At 40.3% G+C, this 16,969-nt stretch overlaps 1 protein-coding gene and 3 non-coding genes across 10 annotated transcripts in view; all 4 read left to right on the top strand.

Moving 5' to 3' along the window:
* AOPEP (aminopeptidase O (putative)) overlaps positions 1-13,978 on the top strand; it is a 187,888-nt gene extending 173,910 nt beyond the window's left edge. For 6 of the 7 annotated variants that reach the window (XM_072922497.1, XM_072922496.1, XM_032744612.3 and 3 more), the window contains 3 exons: positions 7,413-7,499; positions 10,127-10,271; positions 13,159-13,978. In XM_072922497.1, the coding sequence (XP_072778598.1) occupies positions 7,413-7,499; positions 10,127-10,267 (228 nt within the window). In that variant the 3' untranslated portion in view covers positions 10,268-10,271; positions 13,159-13,978. Of the gene's footprint in view, positions 1-7,412; positions 7,500-10,126; positions 10,272-13,158 lie in introns of those variants that run through there. The other variant, XR_012053080.1, reaches the window with a different exon arrangement.
* MIR23 (microRNA mir-23) lies at positions 11,767-11,837 on the top strand. Its single transcript, NR_049095.1, has one exon. It is a non-coding gene; the product is annotated as a microRNA mir-23 (primary transcript).
* Positions 12,068-12,158, top strand: MIR27 (microRNA mir-27). The gene has a single exon (NR_049057.1). It is a non-coding gene; the product is annotated as a microRNA mir-27 (primary transcript).
* Positions 12,550-12,681, top strand: MIR24 (microRNA mir-24). Its single transcript, NR_049062.1, has one exon. It is a non-coding gene; the product is annotated as a microRNA mir-24 (primary transcript).
* Positions 13,979-16,969: the final 2,991 nt, after the last annotated feature.

Raw genomic sequence — 16,969 nt, 5'->3', positions numbered from 1 at the left:
TCTTCTCCAAACAAGTCCTCAGCGTTTGCTGCCTTGCCAAGAGTGAATCCTGTCCAGAAGTGCTATCCTTTGGTTGCTCTGCCTTTTTGATCACAGCAAGGTTGCCTGCTGTTCTGCCTGGGTTTTCTGAAGCAGCATATTTTGTGATTCCTGGCTTCTGTTTGGTCATGTAGAAAAGAGCCTCTGTGCTGGCTGTGGGAAAGGCACATGTTTATTTGCAGGTGGAAGTAGAGTCATGTTTGCAGCCTGTGGAAGCTGATGAGGTTTCTCTTGAGCAAGGCTATGGTTTTATATAAACTTTTCAACATTGTATTATGTAGTACTGTGTGAATGCTAAAACAGAAGCATGTGGTTGGAGCAGAGGAGAAAGGTCAGGAAGGAAATGCATGCCCCTGGATCACATTTATAAATGTGAGAATGTTCAAGCTGCTGCTTGAGGCTTGCATAGCTGTGGCAGCATGCTGCCTGGCCCATGGGCACACTAGCACAGGTACAGCTTTAAATGCTGCCAGCTGCTCCACAGTTTGCCATTGACCAAACAGAATTTGCCTTTCAAACCTTGACTGTACTTTCTGACCTTTCTCTTCTGCTACTAAATATAGGCAGTTGCTGCAAGAGCTCTACCCACAGCTCTTCATCAGTGCTGTTAAAGAAGGAGAGATGGGGCTTGCATGTCCTTCTCCATTGTTTCCAGCACCCTTCATAGTATGGAATTGCTTGATCTCTGCAGAAATACAAATCAGAAGGAATAAAATTAATTACAGAAGTAGAATATTGCTACCAGTATTACCAAAATCTAATGTCTGATATTCTGCTATTTCCTGAATGACTATGCTTTTTCTTTTTTTACTGGGGTTTCAGTGGGCTGAGATACTCATGCTGTGCTGCACAGCAGGAGAGGAGGTTTTCCAAGGTGGTGGGAATGGCACGAACAATCTGCCTATACAACCTGGAGCTGCTTATACAATCAGTGATATTAAATGCAGAGCATGGTGGAGCTCCGTGAGCTCAATCTGCCTCAGCTCCAGCTACTGAACTGTGGTTCATTCCAGTACTCAAAGTAAAATTGAGTAAAATTTGAAATGTTGTCATCATTTTGGCCATAGCTCTGGAAAATTAAGAGTTGTATACCAAAACAGAGCATTGCACTGTGACAAACAGCATGAACTGAACCCTGATGCCATGAGGATCTCAGGAAGAAAGATTGCCTTAAAGATTGCTGCTGCTGTGGTGCTGTTCCTGGCCTTCAGTTTCTTTGGGCTCTGCAGTCCAAGCAAGCACTACAAGACCCAAGAGAAAACTTAAGCTATGAAAAGTCCAGTTTTTGGTCTAAAGCAAAATTAATTTAAGCTGATAGACTGCTTCTTTACTCAGCCTCCTGACAAACCCTTGGCAAACACAATAATCACAATTACAGAATCCTTGTAAAAATGATTAATCTGTTCTGCTTGCATCCAGTAGGCTTTTGGCTCTTTGGGTACACTCTTTCAGATTGCCAAACTGATAGTCTGTCAACACAGTTGTAACACAAAAAGTTGCTTCATTGCTCCTGGTGAGCTGCCTCAGCACCCCTCACTTGCACAAGTTTCAGTGAAATCAAATTCATCTCCTAAAGTCTGTGTTTACTGTGACATAAAAGATAGGAGTGCCCACTTGAAATTGAGGCTATATAGAATGAAAAGCCACTGGTGTATTAAAGAATAATTATTTCAGCTAAGATAGAGGTGGGGAAAAGTCATTAAAAGCACTGTAAAATTGGCAATTCTTAAACTGAAATTCTCCCATGCTAAGCAATTGTAAAACCTGTTTTTTAGTTCAAATATTGTCTGGTAACATTTGTTCCTTAATTAGGTAGGCAAATGATCTAATATTTGAATCCAATTTATCTGTAGAGGGGAAGAGGCTGGTGATAAATGCTTCCTTATTGTTAATTAAATGCTTCCTTATTGTTAATTAAAATTAATCTGTTGTAGAATTGGTTATTTGAAAAAAATTCTTAATTTTTACCTCTGTAAATTAAGCTGGAGTCTGACCTCTGAGACTCTTTAATTAACATTTAAGAGTCAAGTTGTTCAAATAATTTTTTCAATGGAGTCTGAACCTCTATTTGGTAAAGATCACAGATTGCCCATAACTTTAATAAAGGTTCCACTTTGTTGGACAGGAGCTCTTACTCTATTTCAGTTGATCTCATTTTCTAACATCTTTAAGTACATTGGTTTTGTTTAGTGATTTAGATTTGTTGTCTTATGGCGCCTTTTAAATTGGATCCAGCTATTAGCAAAATGTACTCATTTTCCCTGAAGCTAGACTTCCATTCTGCAGACCAAAAGCTTAGTAAACTTAGCAACTTTTTTCTCCCTTTAATAAAGGCATGGTTTAAATTACTTTTTTTTCTAAAGCTTACGGGTAGACTTCAGAAGTAAATTTTTTTTTTCTTTTTTGCTTGTATGCAACTCTGAGCGTTGGACTCAGTTACCCTTAAGAGTTCCTTCCAACTCAGCTGTGATTCTGTGAGATTCTGTGATTCATGTGAGGAAAGGCCAAAGAATTGAGTTTGTTCAGCCTGGTGAAGAGAAGGAGTGACCTAATTGCAGCCGTCCTGTGCCTGAAGGGAGCCTGTAAGAAAGATGAAGAGGGACTACTTGCAAAAATAATAGTGACAGGAGAAGGAGGAATGGTTTGAAACTGAGAGTATCCTTAGATTAGATATTTTAGAAAAACTTCTTTACTCTGAAAGTGGCTAGACACTGGTAACAGGTTTCCCAGAGAAATTTCCCCTTCTGTGGGAGTTGCCCTGTCCAAGACCAAGGTTGCATGGGACTATGAGCTACCTGATCCTGCCATGGCAGGAGGGTTGAAACTACATCATTCTTGTAGTCCTTTTCAACACATTCCATTCTGGGATTCTATGATGCTGTGATTGTGTGGGCCAAGAGAGTATAACATGGATTAGGCAAAATAATTTATCACCTGGGTGAGAAACAGTCAGTATCTCTTTCATTTAAGACATGTTAAAAATATCTTTAAAAATACTTTTTTCTCAGGTATGTATGTCATTGGAAGCTTTTCTTTTGAAAGTCAGGCCATGTATTTGGTACCTTACATGGCTTTAATCGCTCAGCTTTGTCAAGCACTGTCTCCCAAAAGGTCTTGGCCCAGGTTGTTAAAATAAAGCGATGCCTTAGAGCTGGATTATTAGAATATTTTATGCAATTTTTTCCCCCTCAAATAATCTCATGCAGCAGCTTGCATTGTCTGAAAATAGATCAAATGAGCAAAATTTTGGTCTTGGTATCTTCCATTGAGCTGTCCAAATGCAGGTAATTTTTGAGATACAAATAATATTGTGCAATACTGTGCATTTTTCTTTAAAATGAAATTAAAAGATATTATGAGGCTTCTGGAATTATTTGTATAAGCTGCTGCTTCTGTATTTGGAACTCTGCTGTCTGACAGTAGCATCCCTTCACAATGTTCCCTGTAGGTGCATGCCAATGCTTAGATCTCAATGTTGTTGGTACTTATGAAGATTAAATTTTATACCTGAGACACTGAGTCTCTCTGTCTCCATGTTACTGGGCTGTGCCTCAGAAATGCACTACTAATATGAGTATTGCATTGTAAAGCACACAGTTAGAAACTTCATTTAGCTTAAAAACCTGGCAGTGGAGAGGCCCCCACCATCTCCAAAAGCAGGGTGGGAGGACAAAACTATTTCAGCAATAAGGATCCATCCACAAGGAACCTGAGGTGTCAGCAGGCCTCCATCCCTCCTCTGCCCTACTCTTCCCCATCTTTGGGAATGCCAACCGTCAGTCCTGGACTTGGGAGGACAGCTCTCACCCTGGAATTGCAGGCTGTGAAAATAAATTTCAATTCCAATTTCAGCATGTGGGTCCTTGCATCTGCCAAACCAGTAAGAGTTTGTGTGTGGGGGTGGGTGAGCAGTTAAAGGTGTTGCTTCAGATCCAGCAAAGTCCTATGTGCTTTCTGCCAGCAATAACAGGATGGATTGCTGTAAATTACTTTTCAGGTTTAGCTTGTATTGTTTATGGTATAACCAGCCAAAATGACATATGCTGTGAATCTCTGAACTGTAGAAGAGCACAGAGAAACGTGGAGAGAGAAAACTGCGAGAGGACTAATGAATTCTTATTTTTGCCACGGAGTATTTGCTCCTGGGAGGAAAAGAAAAGCCAAAAAGAGCATGCACAGGATGTGGTATGGTTAGCCCAGTCCTACCACAAGCAACTTGGTTTTCAAAATTTCCTTTTGAAACTGTTTTGTTCAAAGTGCCTGTTTGCATGACTCATTCATTAGGCTGTGAAGCCGTGGGGCCCATTTTGCTCTTGCCCCTCTAAGCATTGGATTTGACGCTGGGAACTGGGGTTTTTTTTTGCACTCTACTCTTATGTGACTAAAATTCTCATGTTTGTGGAATCAGCCTTAGGGCTATGGAGTATCATAGAAAAATTCTTCCTTTATAGTTCATGTGTCTGAGAAACTGTTGTAGCTGCAGTTTGGGCAGCACGGCTGTCTACACACCATATGGCACAGGGGGCAGGGATGTAACCAGCGTATTTCAGTCCACATTGTGCAAGGCCCCCCTGCACCTCTTGCACTTGGAGCCAGCCTCGGGTTTTGTGCCCTGCTTTCTGGGGTCTCGCACAAGTCAGAGCAGGGCTGACTGAGCTGATGGTTTCACAGACCCTTCAGCAGCCATTGGTGCTGCTGCAGCTTGCTCTGCCACGGGAACATTTGGGGCAGACAGGAGGCAAATGTGTAGTCTGAGGATAAGAGGCATGCTGCTCCTGCCCCAGCTGGCCAAGTGCCAGCGTTTCAGGTCTGGGAATGTGCTGGGATTTATACTCACCCTGGGAAAGAAAGGGGAAAAAAGCAAAAGAGAGGAAGAAAAGTGTGTGCTGTCTCAGATCTCACTCAACAAATAAATGTTTTTCTTTTTAACTATTTGAATAAATGTTGGTTGCCAAGGACAGAAACCATATGGAAGAAGGAACAGTTAAGGGAACAGGCAGAGCTTAGTTCTGTGTTTTCCAAAGCCATTGGAATTCAGATGCTCAGGCCATGATGCAGTGTCAATCATACATGACATTAATATGTGAGGAAGTAAGACCACATGAACACCTTCACAGAGAGAACTTCTGTTCTGCTCTACATGCAGCTACAATGGTTGCACCAAGAAAGGCGTTTTGGGGACAAACTGGCTTCTGTGCTCTTTCAGCCAGGTCCCTGCTTATTATAAAAAGTACTCAAAAATGTAGGCACTTAAATCTTGTGACTCCACCTTTACATCAATAAATGCTTTAATAACTGTAGGGGTACTAACAGCTCCACCAGGAGGTATGAAGATAGCCCCATCCCTGCTGCTGAAATATTCTCACTGAAGGCACAGTTTGAGGTAATAAGCAGCCACAGAAGCTGCACTTGATTGCTTCCCTCCTGGCTAAGTGCTTTAACTGCTGGATCATGAGATGTAAAAGAGCAATGATCACAGGAGGGGACTACAGACCCTTTCTCCTTGTTGCTATCAGAATACATTAGGAATTCTGTTTGGATTGTTTGTTTGTTATATATGGAAGAATCTGCAGAGTAATGTGTATCTACAGTCTTTTAAGTGTGTTTATGTCGTTTGCTTAACTCATCTTACAGATAGGAGAGGTGTATGGTTAAGCTTTGAGTCTGGGTGGTTTCATCCAGGCAAGGAGCTGCTTGGTGCTGAGAAACAACCTGTCACAAAGCTGCATTGCCTGGGAAGGTTTACTGGAGAAACATTCAGTGTCTCCTGAGAGAAGCAGCAGCTGGGTAGGATTTTAAGGTCTGTATTATGAATACAGGCATCTACAGCAAAGTGAATTGAATCTTAGAAAGCCATTTCTTTTGTAAATTTAGCTCTGGTTCCACTAGCAGGAATCGTTACAGCTGCTATTTTGTCAGCAAAAAGCTGTAAGAGACAGAAGTTATTCCCTATCATGCACAGCATTGTATCTATTTGGTATCTTAAATGCAGTGAGTGCAAAATCCACCCAGCCCCAAAACCTCATTTTTTTATTTTCATAAGCTGTCTTCAAACTATTTTGTATAAGGGATCAGCTGAAAAGAGGAATCAAGCACACATTTATGACTTGTTACTATGCTAATAGGATTTACATCTAATCTAATGTAATTCTGTGAATTTTTTTCCAGAGCTAAAAAGTTGACAGTGACTAGGATGAAAAGAAAATTATTTTCAAAACCTTATTTCCAAAAGCAATGGTACCTTTTCCCCCATACTCCCTTTCTGTTTTCAGTTCTCGATGTCATCACTAAATCTGTCATTCAGAAAAAGGTTCATATTCAGTTAATTGATATATGCAAAATTTGGACTCAGTTTTGAAAACTACTAAAACTGCTAACTTTCACTTTTACTATGAAATGTGATCTTCATTAGGTGCCCTGTCTTTTGAAAGATGGTAAGAGAAAAAGGCTGAAACAGAAGCACTGGGAGTTGTTCCACATAACTGTTTTCCTTTACTATCAGTGCTGAATTGTTAATGGAATATAAAATGTTAGGCTGATCACTACCTGCAATCAGGAATGCCTAACTGGAGTGTAAGATGACATGCCACAAGAGTGGCTAAGAAAAAAGTCAGAAATGTAGACAACACACACATAATTCATGTTAATACTACTTAAGATGCAATTTGCTTGAAAACTTGTGTAATAGTGTAATTCATGTGAATACTACTTAAGATGTAATTTGCTTGTAACAGTGGTTTTATCAATGTGTATTGATAGAAAAGCATGACAGCTTTTTAAATGCAGATAAATTTAAAATGCTTAACAATGTGCTTAAAATCTATCATTCATTTAAGTGAAAGCTTCCTGTTTCAGGGGAACTTCTATCCTTTTGGCATGGATTTAATACTGGTAAAGAATTGCATGTAAGCCTTTTTATCGCTTGTATGATACACTTAAATGGGGGATATTATCAGTTATATTTTGTGGCTTCTCCAGACCTTTGCATGGTAGTCTCTGTTTCCTGCCACCCGCAATGCCCTCCTTTCGGCAATATGAAAGAAATAACCTTTAACGTAATTTAAAGAAAGTCAAGATTGGAAACAGTGGCACTGAAGATGCTGCAGATGGTGTGCCTGGATCTGGGTTAATTTCTAGCACAGAATCAGGAGTTTGTCTTTGGGCATCCTCGGTTTCCAAAGCCCAGGCACAGAGCTCTGGCTCCTCTGTCCAGCTGACTGACTTGCCAGGCTGCAACCTGCCAAAAGACACAAACCCAACAGAGATTAAAAAACTAAACTGGTACAGATACATTATGAACACTCAAACAGATAAAATACAGGGGTTTATTTGTTTGTTTCTTTTTTTACCTAGTTTTATTTTTCTTCCCAAAGGTTCGTCATCGGTGGTGTGAACTTGTCATTAAACACAAGTATGAGCCGGGGTATGGAGACATTGAGAGATTCCTCAGAGAGGATCAGGTAAGTTACATTTAACTAGTATTTTGAAAACAATCAACCTTTTAACACCCTTATGCTGAAAAAAAAAAATCAGTATATTTTCTTGCTGCAGTTTGTCAAAAACATGGCTGTGTATTCATTTTTTTTCTTCTGTGGTCCCCTAAATGTTATAGTTTAAGGAAGCCACTTAGGGTAGGGGTATTCAACCCCACCTAACCTAAAGACTGCTGATCCTCTGTCAAGTGGTGAAAAGAATTCCTCCTCTCCTTGCATTTTGTGCAAGCCAGAGGTATGAGTGATGCTAGGAAGACACTTCTCAGCAGGTTCCTTTTGCAGGATGAGGAAGGCGAGTGTGGCTGTGAATGTCAATACAGGCATGAGGTGCAAAGCAGTCAGTGCTGTGGTAATGTCAGTTGTGATGATAACTAAGATTCAACACCACAGATAACAGCCAGAAGTGGTACAGCACATCCAGGGAATGCTGGTCTCTCCATGGGTAGGGACATGGTAAGAGAGGATTGTGAAGGAATTAAGAGCTGGACATACATTATTCCCTTACTATGGCCTTTTATTTAGGCCACTGTGAACTTGGAATTCTAATTGCACCTCTACCTTGTTCTTTTCTATTTCTTTTATTCTTTTATTTATCTTTATTCACTATGAGCCCTATAAAATCAAGATATTCACTGCCTAGGATGAATTTTAAATATTCAAATGTATGTTAAAAAATAGAAAATTGTGATGATACATCAAAATCTAGGCAATATCTTTACCTTTTATGCTCACAATTGACAAAGCTATTTACAGCCAATGAGGATTTTTTGCTTTCAGCCAACACAACGCAATTGAATTATTGCAGTTTTTAATGAGTTCTTGCTTGGAAGTATACCTCCTATTTATATCTCAGCGAATAAACAAGGCCCCAGAGCTCTTGGCAAGCTCTGTATTAAAACAAACAAACAAAAGACATAAAATAACATTATTTCATAAGGAGTTACACTGCTTGTGCATATTTGAATTCTGTGAAAGGATGGAGCTAACCACTAGCAGAACCTGGGGTTTGGGAAATCCTTGAGTTGATAAAACCATACAGAATTGCATTATGTTTGGAATAGCTATTATGCCAAATAAAGACATTTTCTGCAGTGTACGGAAATAATTTTTTGCAACTTTTTAAAATAATCTAATTTCATTTACTTCAGCAGTGCAAACAGTTAATGGCATAACGAGTTTCTGGTGTGATTAGTACTTAGAGCAGTTGCATGTCTGTACTGATCATGTAACACAGCTTTTTTTAAAAGTCTGGGAAAAAAATGTAAATGGACTGTTTAAGTCCTTTGAAGTTCTACAAAACACTAGTGTGTTTACTGCATATTAATTTTTAGACCTAGGGGAGAGTTATTAACGCTGGGTAGAGAAGGTAGTTCCTATAGTAAGAAAATTTCACCATTTAAAAATTTCTCAATGAGAGTAACTGGAATCCGGCTCCAAGGTCATCTGTGTGGCTGCCAGACCTTGGTGCAGCTGCAAACCTTGGAAATCTGAGCTTTTGGTTCTCCTGGCATCAGAGCATGCTTAAGGAACTGGCAAGGAATCTGGCAGGTTCCTGCCACTTTTGGGACTTTCTCCTTTTACTCCAATCATCTTTAAATTTTAATTTCTTTTCTGGCTGAAGGGCTTTTAAAGGCTTACTACCCAATGCTAGAAATTGCAAGGAATAGCATTAAAAATTATATTTTTTCAATGCTATCCAAATTTTTCTGCTCCTGCAAATGTCCAAAAAATAACTGTAAAAGTCAGTATGCTAAGCTGCTAATATTTTGTCAGATGTGTAATCCTATTTTGGTAAGTGCAGTTTAACACTTAACTGAATTCCTGTCATTAGTTGAAAAAAATGTATCACCAGAAAAAAAAGACAATGTCCAATATGTTTCCCGTTAAGTTGGCGGCCAGAGCTTTGTTGGCAGCGGTCAAAGGGGCCCAGATCTCCCTACAGGAGCCCCATTACCTTTTTTTATAGCTGCTATGTCCAGAATAAATAATTAGGAAAAGTCTGCTTTTGTACCCAACCAGAATTCATGCATGTTAAGCTGCATCTCTGATATAAAGGGAGTCAAACATATACATGACCATATTCAGTCAATGTCCAGTTTCAGAATTGCCAAATGGGAATTTTAGAGTGGAGTACTTCAGTCTTTGTTCATGGATGTGTGAGTAAACATGAGAATTGAAAAGAAAATGTGTGTCCTGTTGAAGGAAGTTGAAGCTTTTTTCTTAAGGGACATTTGGGATAAAATCAGATAGTTGGTAAAAGGAAACAGTATTCAACTTGAAAACTGGCAAGGAAAGTGGAGTGAGGAATGATTTTTCTTGTCATGCCATAACACAAAATTCTTACATTAATAATCTGTTTTTGGAGAGTCAACACAGCATATAGACAACCATCCTTACGCTAAACAGACACAGAGAAAATTAGTTCTTCTGAGGGGGAGAATAGACATTAGAGATTAAATAGTGTTTTCTGTAGTTTTGATTGCCTGTTTTGTTTCATTTCTAGTTTAAATGAATAGTAGGGGGTCAGTGGCAAAAACCCAGCTAACTAGTTATTACTGGTGGTAGGATGCTTGTGTGTTATGTTCCTCTTTCAGGCCATGGGTGTGTATCTCTATGGTGAATTAATGGTGAATGAAGATGCAAAACAACAAGAACTTGCACGGAAATGCTTTGCTGCAGCACAAGAACATATGGATGCATCCTCAGCCAAAGTGGTGGCAGAGATGTTATTCTGAAAAGGTGATTTTTCATTTTAATCCTAACACCTTGATTTTGCTTCACATAGAAAGAATATGAAGAGTTCAGTGAACATGGTAAACTATGGCATACCATACAACTTGTGGCTGCTTAGGCTGAGAGATAACTCTTGTTATGTATCTTGTTGGCTTGTTTTTTTTCTTTTTCTGAAGCCCAGCTGCAGAAGCAGTGAGTTACATACATGTAGGCATAGCTGGAGAACATGGAGAATGGCTTTGTTGTAATGGACTGTACAAGAGGCAACTGTAAGTCCAAATGGCCAAGGAAGGCCAGGCTCTGCCCTACAGTTGTTTCCCATCCTGTATTCCTAATTCTGCTTACAAAATTTTGTGTGAGTAGCATTTCTGTTTTAATAGAGCTGCATGTTTACTCGACAGGCAGCATAGTCTTTGAAAAGAGCCTGTTCCCACAGTGGAAATATGAAACTGTGGACTTGGAAGCAAATATCATGTGAGAACAAGCTGGTAATTCAAATGTTCTTGTGTTGAGGGAATGGAGGGTTTGAAGACTGATTATGAGGTAAGAAAAGTAGCCTAAACATGAAGAAGCTAACTTGTTTATAAAATTGAAGGAGATGAATTGCCAGAAAAAGCAGAATTGCAAAAATATTTATGGAATGAAGATTTCTGTAGGCTATAAATTTGCAAAGATACGTTCCAGTTCTCTGTCTGAACAGTTGGAGGTAGTCTTACAGTGTCTGCACATGCATGTTTAACATACAACCCGTTAAGATTTGTATGAAAGTTTCTTCAAGTGCAGCATACCTCAGATTTTTGGTTAATCATATAACTCATCCAACAGACTGATTGCCATGGTTGTTCACAAAACTTTACAGCTGATTTGTCGTATCAAAATTCAGGCTACTAATTTAGCAAAAACATTGTCAGTTAATTGATACCAAGCAAAAATCTTAATTTTCTCCTGTTCTAGCAGTATTTGACTGTAAGTTCCACTTGATTTTGTAGCATTTTTTTGCTATGTTTATATGAAATACAGCCAATGACAGATACAATGAAAGCAAGTTTGATTATGAAAAGCCATGTTGTTCTTCTGTATAGACAAGAACTCTACCTGCCAAGAAAACTTTTTGGGAAAGGTGGATCAGACTGTAAAGTGGCAGGAGATCAGTTGTGGAGTAGGAGAGATACCTTTTTAAATAGTTAGGGCTATAGAGACTCTCTTGTATACTCCCAATTATTAAGAACTCAGGAATTTGATTTATGTTCAACAATTCTTAATCTGGTAGGTGTCTTCAAGTGTCTGAAGGTCAGAAATAATAAAATCAAAATTTCTACAAGTTTCTGATGGTAAGTATCTAGCACAGGAAAATTACATGCAGGTGTTAGCAGTAGTCTAGAATTACTCCTTTGACTTCCCAGACAGAGTGGAAGTGCATGGTGAGCTATAACATAAAATGTAAAGATACTGAGTACAATACTGTGTGTGACTGCACAGGTTTCTTTTAATGTTATGGCTGTTTGGGTTCCTGGCATGATGATTTGTGACTTAAGATTAAAATCACATTGCCAGGGATTACCACGCAGCCATGACCACAGCTGCTAGCATGAAACTCACCATTAACGGTCTGATGGCTGCACAGCGCGGAATCCTCTCCAGCTATCAAACAAACAAACAAAAAACACACACCCACACACACAAAAAAATAAAAACTAGAGAGAGAGAGAGAGAAACAAACCCCCAAACCCACCAAAATCACAGGAAAGCAGCAGAGCATCATGGAAGAACCTCCTCCGAAAACTATCTCTGCTGAGACCGAGATCTCTCTGGCGAGGTGCAGAGCTTAGCTGATTGGTGAACAGTGATTGTTTTCCTCTTTGTTCACAGTGGCTAAGTTCTGCACCTGAAGAGAAGGGAGAGGAGACTCTCTGCAGGGCAGAGGGCGTTTGCTGGCTGAGATCCCTTGCTGCTGAGAGAGCAGATTTGTGATGAATGCATCAAGGTTCAGTGTATGGAGAATAAGTCGCAGAGGCAACCTGGGAAGCTCCAAAGGCTTTTAGTTTTAGTTGAGAATAAATAGTGCTCCTTAAGTTCTCAGTCTAATTGCAAATGTAGGGTATTGCCTACAGTAAGTTGGTTACCATGCTTTCCTAAAGGTCAGAGGAAATAATGCTTGTGACTTTAACCTGAAATTGTCAATAAAACTTTTGTTTTATAGTCTTCTCTTTAATGGATGCTGTCATGATCCTCTCTGCAGTTTTAGCTTAGCACTCTGTGTTGTTTGCAGGAAATGGTGGCAGCTCCAGTCGGAAACAACTTACAGCTGCTGCTGTTGTTCCAGGCTGTTGATGGACCCGTCCTCCGGTGCCTACTGAGCTGATATCAGTTCTGATTTTACACACTGGCTCAGTTCAGCAGGAACAGGAGTCGAGCCCTAGAGCAAAAAACAAGATGTACCTTTCCTAAGAGCCTTTGAGAAATGTTGCTGTTTTCTCTCAAAAACTGAATCAATACACATTATGATATCCTGATGTTAGACACTAAATGGCCTAAGGGGGAAAAGCTACCTCAGTACGGTTTAAGAGGACTGTTGGCTAAAGATGAGAAGGTATGTGAGTATGTAGTGTCACACAGTATTGCTGTGGTAACTTGCCTCTGACGTTATTTTCAGGGTAACTTCCTAATAACCACGAGAGTTAGTGCTTCCACCATGGATCCCTCCCTATCTTCTCCAGACCTTGTTGTGGTAGCTTGAGGAAGCTAAAGAGATCATTGTTAACTCTGTAGCTACAGTTACAGTCTACTGGTAACCTAAAATACAACTCAGTTTGGAAAGCTGGGGCAATCAAGAATGCACAGATATTCCTTCATTGTGACAGAGTAATAACTTTAAATGCTGTTTCCGTTGCAGGAAAGATCACAGACAACTCTTTTAATAGATCTTCTACTAAACCCCGATGGTACTAGGATTTCATTGATCCAGGACATCAAAGGAAGGATTATGTGACTGCTAAAACAATCAGCTGACAGAAATATTTACCTTTTTGTATTTCTAGAGGTCCACTATAACTGAGAACACATGCACACAAACAAACTACACATACACACAAGTTACTCTGACTCCAGGTAATTCTTTGATACAAGAATTTTGGGATTTATCCTTGTGCTTTGGTAATACAGTCATTCTGATTTGCAGATGCCAAAGATTCTTGATTTGAACAACTTTATTTATTTGGGCATTCTGAAAATGGATGAAACTGTTTTGTGTACTTACAATTTTGTTTGTAACTTCCATGTCATATTTAAAAAACATCTGTGTAAAATCAGCAGGGGCTGCAGTAGGGCTCATAAGATTAGAGAGAAGCAGAAATAAACTGGAAAGTTACCTGACATCATCCTGGTGATGGGTTGGGACTGAAGTAAAAACAAAGATCATCATGCTCTCGTGTCATGTTTAAGTTAAATTTTACTAGAAATGTCAGACCTCCCATTTTCTGGAAGTGTCTTTCATACCCTTGTGATGTTTCTTTTGCAGTGGTATGTCAAATGTATCTCTTCTTCCCTGATCAGTGAATTTTTACATTATTAGAAGACATCTTAATTGTTCATTTCAGAGAGTTAAGAATTTAAACCACAAAAATCTGTGAATTATTTCCTTTGTACTCTATTGTTTTATATCAAATACTCTTTGATAGTAATAAAATTACCAAAATAAATTATTTTTTCAAGTACATATAGTCTTTCCATTGCACTGTGGTTCAAAATAATTTAAAAACATGGGAAGAAAAATTACTCCATTCCTTCTTTTGCAGCAGAAGAAAAGCACCTGGAACTCATCACTTAAGGGATGATAATGAGAAAAAATAAATGGGGTATTCTTTTTTAAAGTTCTTAGCCTCAGAATACAAAGTATAAGCCTGCCTCAAGAGTGTCTTCAGTACAAAGAGTACAGTTCCTTTTCACGTCACCACATTTTCTGACCTCCCCCTTTGCAGGCATACAGTGTCACAACCTGAATTAAGGGACACTCAGCAAGTTCTTTCAAATGCAGTAAGAGTTAGGAAATTGTCCAAGAAGGCACTAAGGCACCACAGTGACTTCAAATGTAGTGACTCTCACAGACACAGTTATTACAGGATCCCATTCATAACAGAGTTACACTTCATTTCACAGGTTTTTCTGCAAAGGTTACACTTCATTTCAAAGGTTTTTCTGCTTGCTTTTTGCCTTTTTTCAGTGTGTAAGGAAAAATATGCAGAGCTGGATAAGACTCTTGCACAAAATATGCAGAAATTAAATACATTCTAGGCCTCTTCGTAGCCAGTACTGTTAAAGCTAAGGGCATGTAAGATACTACACACTTTTTAAAATGGCACCAAATTTTTCTCCTTTCAGAATAATCTACTTGTGATTTTTTTTTTTTTTAAATACTGAGCACAGCAGTAGTTTGTTTTGTTTGCTACAGCTCTTATAGTCTGCTTCAGCAGTATTAACTTGACCATTTCCCCTCACTACAACTTCATGACCCATCATGCATGGTAGCAACTGAGAAAAGGAAGAGAAAATAAAATACTAACACCAAAAAACCTAAAAAATGGCAAAGAGGTGGCAGTTCTTGCCCTTCATCAGGGCTTATGGGGCCTTTTGTTGCTAATACAAGCATTATGATATAGAGTGAGGCTCCAGATGAAAAGAAAGCTGAAGGTGGCACTGAACAATTAGTGTCACCATAACTCATCAGAGAGCATAGGAGACTCATGCATGTATTGTTTAGTAGGTCATTAACATGATATAAATATTACCCTTCTGAATCATGTCAAGAGCACTGGAAGTGAACCGTATAACCCTATAATTATTTACAGAATCACAGAGTGAGTTGGAAGGGACCCACAAAAATCATTGAATTCAGCTCCTGGCCCTGCACAGCACCATCCCCAAGAGTCACACCATGTGCTGAGAGCATTGTCCAAATGCCTCTTGAGCTCTCTCAGATTTGGTGCTGTGACCACTTCCCTGGGGAGCCTGTTCCAGTGCCCAGCCACCCTCTGGGGGAGGAAGCTCTTTCTAATACCCAACCTAAATGTCCCCTGGCACATCTTCAGGCCATTCCCTGGGGTTCTGTCACTGGGGACCACAGAGGAGAGATCAGTGCCTGCCCCTCCTCTTCCCCTCGTGAGGAGGTTGCAACTGCAGTGAGCTCTGTCCTCAGTCTCCTCTGAGGTGAACAGACCAAGTGACCTCAGCTGCTCCTCGTACAGCAACACAGCCTCCAGCACTGGAGGTGATGCCACCCCAGCTCAGAGCAGAGCAGGACAATCCCCTCCCTTGCCTGGCTGGTGATCTGTGCCTGATGTCCCCCAGGACAGGGCTGGCTGTCCTGGCTGCCAGGGCACTGCTGATCCATGTTCAACTTGCCAGGACCCCCAGGTCCCTTTCCATGGCCCTGCTTACAGCATCTCATTCCCAGTCTGTCCATACATCCAGGGTTACCCCATCCCAGATGCAGGATCCAGCACTTTCCCCTGTTGAACTCCATGTTGTTGGTGATTGCCCAGACCCCTGATTTGTGGAGGTCTCCCTGCAGGGCCTCTCCCTGCCCTGGAGGGAGGCAACAGCCCCTCCCAGTTTTGTATCATCTGTGAACTTGCTCAGTATCCTTTCCAGTTCTGTGTCCAGGTCATTTATGAAGCTGTTGAAGAGCAGAGGGCCGAGGATGGGCCCTGTGGAGCCCCTCCAGTGACAGGTCCCCAGTCTGATGTCGCCCCATTCACTGTGACCCTTTGTGCCTGACTCATGACCCAGCTGCTCACCCATCCCATGATGTGTTTATCCAGCTGTGGGCTGCACATTAGGTCCAGAAGGATCCTGTGAGAGACTCTTATCAAAAACTTTAGTCTTCCCTTGGTCAGCTGGGTGGGTTACCTAGTCATGAAAGGAAATCAGGTTAATAAGCTAGACTTCCTTCTCATGAAGACGTGCTAGCTGTGACCAATGACTGTGCTGTCTTTCAGGTGTTTTTCAGCACCCCCAGAATAAACTTCTCCATAACTTTATCAGGCACTGGAGTGAGACTGACAAACCTATAGTTTCCCAAGTCCTCCTTCTCTTCCTGAAAATCGGGACAAATATTTACCAGCTTCCAGTCAGCTGGGACTTCTGGATTCCCAAGACCACTCAAAAGAGACATTTTATGATGACATCAGCCAGTTCTGGAAGGACGCTTGGATGAATCCTATCAGGCCCCATAGGTTTGTAGGGATCCAGCTGGAGCAGTAGGTCCTCCACATGTAAGTTTTCAATAGGCCCTATCAAAAGCCTAACAGAAAACAACAAACCACCAACCTTACGGTTTTCTCTCAGGTAGGTGTTTCTATATTGAGTTCCTGACAGAAGGAAGTTGCAGAATTTAGTTGTAGCAAATAAAAGTAAGCAACAACAAAATCTATTTCCAAACTTCCTACAAATAAATCATTACAGGAAGTTGTATCTTTTCAAACAATACTTCCATGTAGGAGATGGACTCGGGGGACTTTGTGGGCCGCTTCCAATTCAGTGTATTCTATGATTGTATGTGGCTATGACAACACAGGCATCTATATAGGTGTGCCTTTGCCCTTAGGTTTCATTTACTTGTTTCATAGGCAGCCCCCTCTGAATAAAATACGACATTTTGTAGGGGTTTTTTCCCCCCTCCCATCCCTAATTTAGTCCTTTCCAAACAC

Source organism: Taeniopygia guttata, chromosome Z, assembly GCF_048771995.1.
Source record: "Taeniopygia guttata chromosome Z, bTaeGut7.mat, whole genome shotgun sequence".
NCBI lineage: Eukaryota > Metazoa > Chordata > Aves > Passeriformes > Estrildidae > Taeniopygia > Taeniopygia guttata.
Note: the sequence above shows the minus strand (reverse complement) of the source record. Positions and strands in the feature narration are given on the sequence as shown.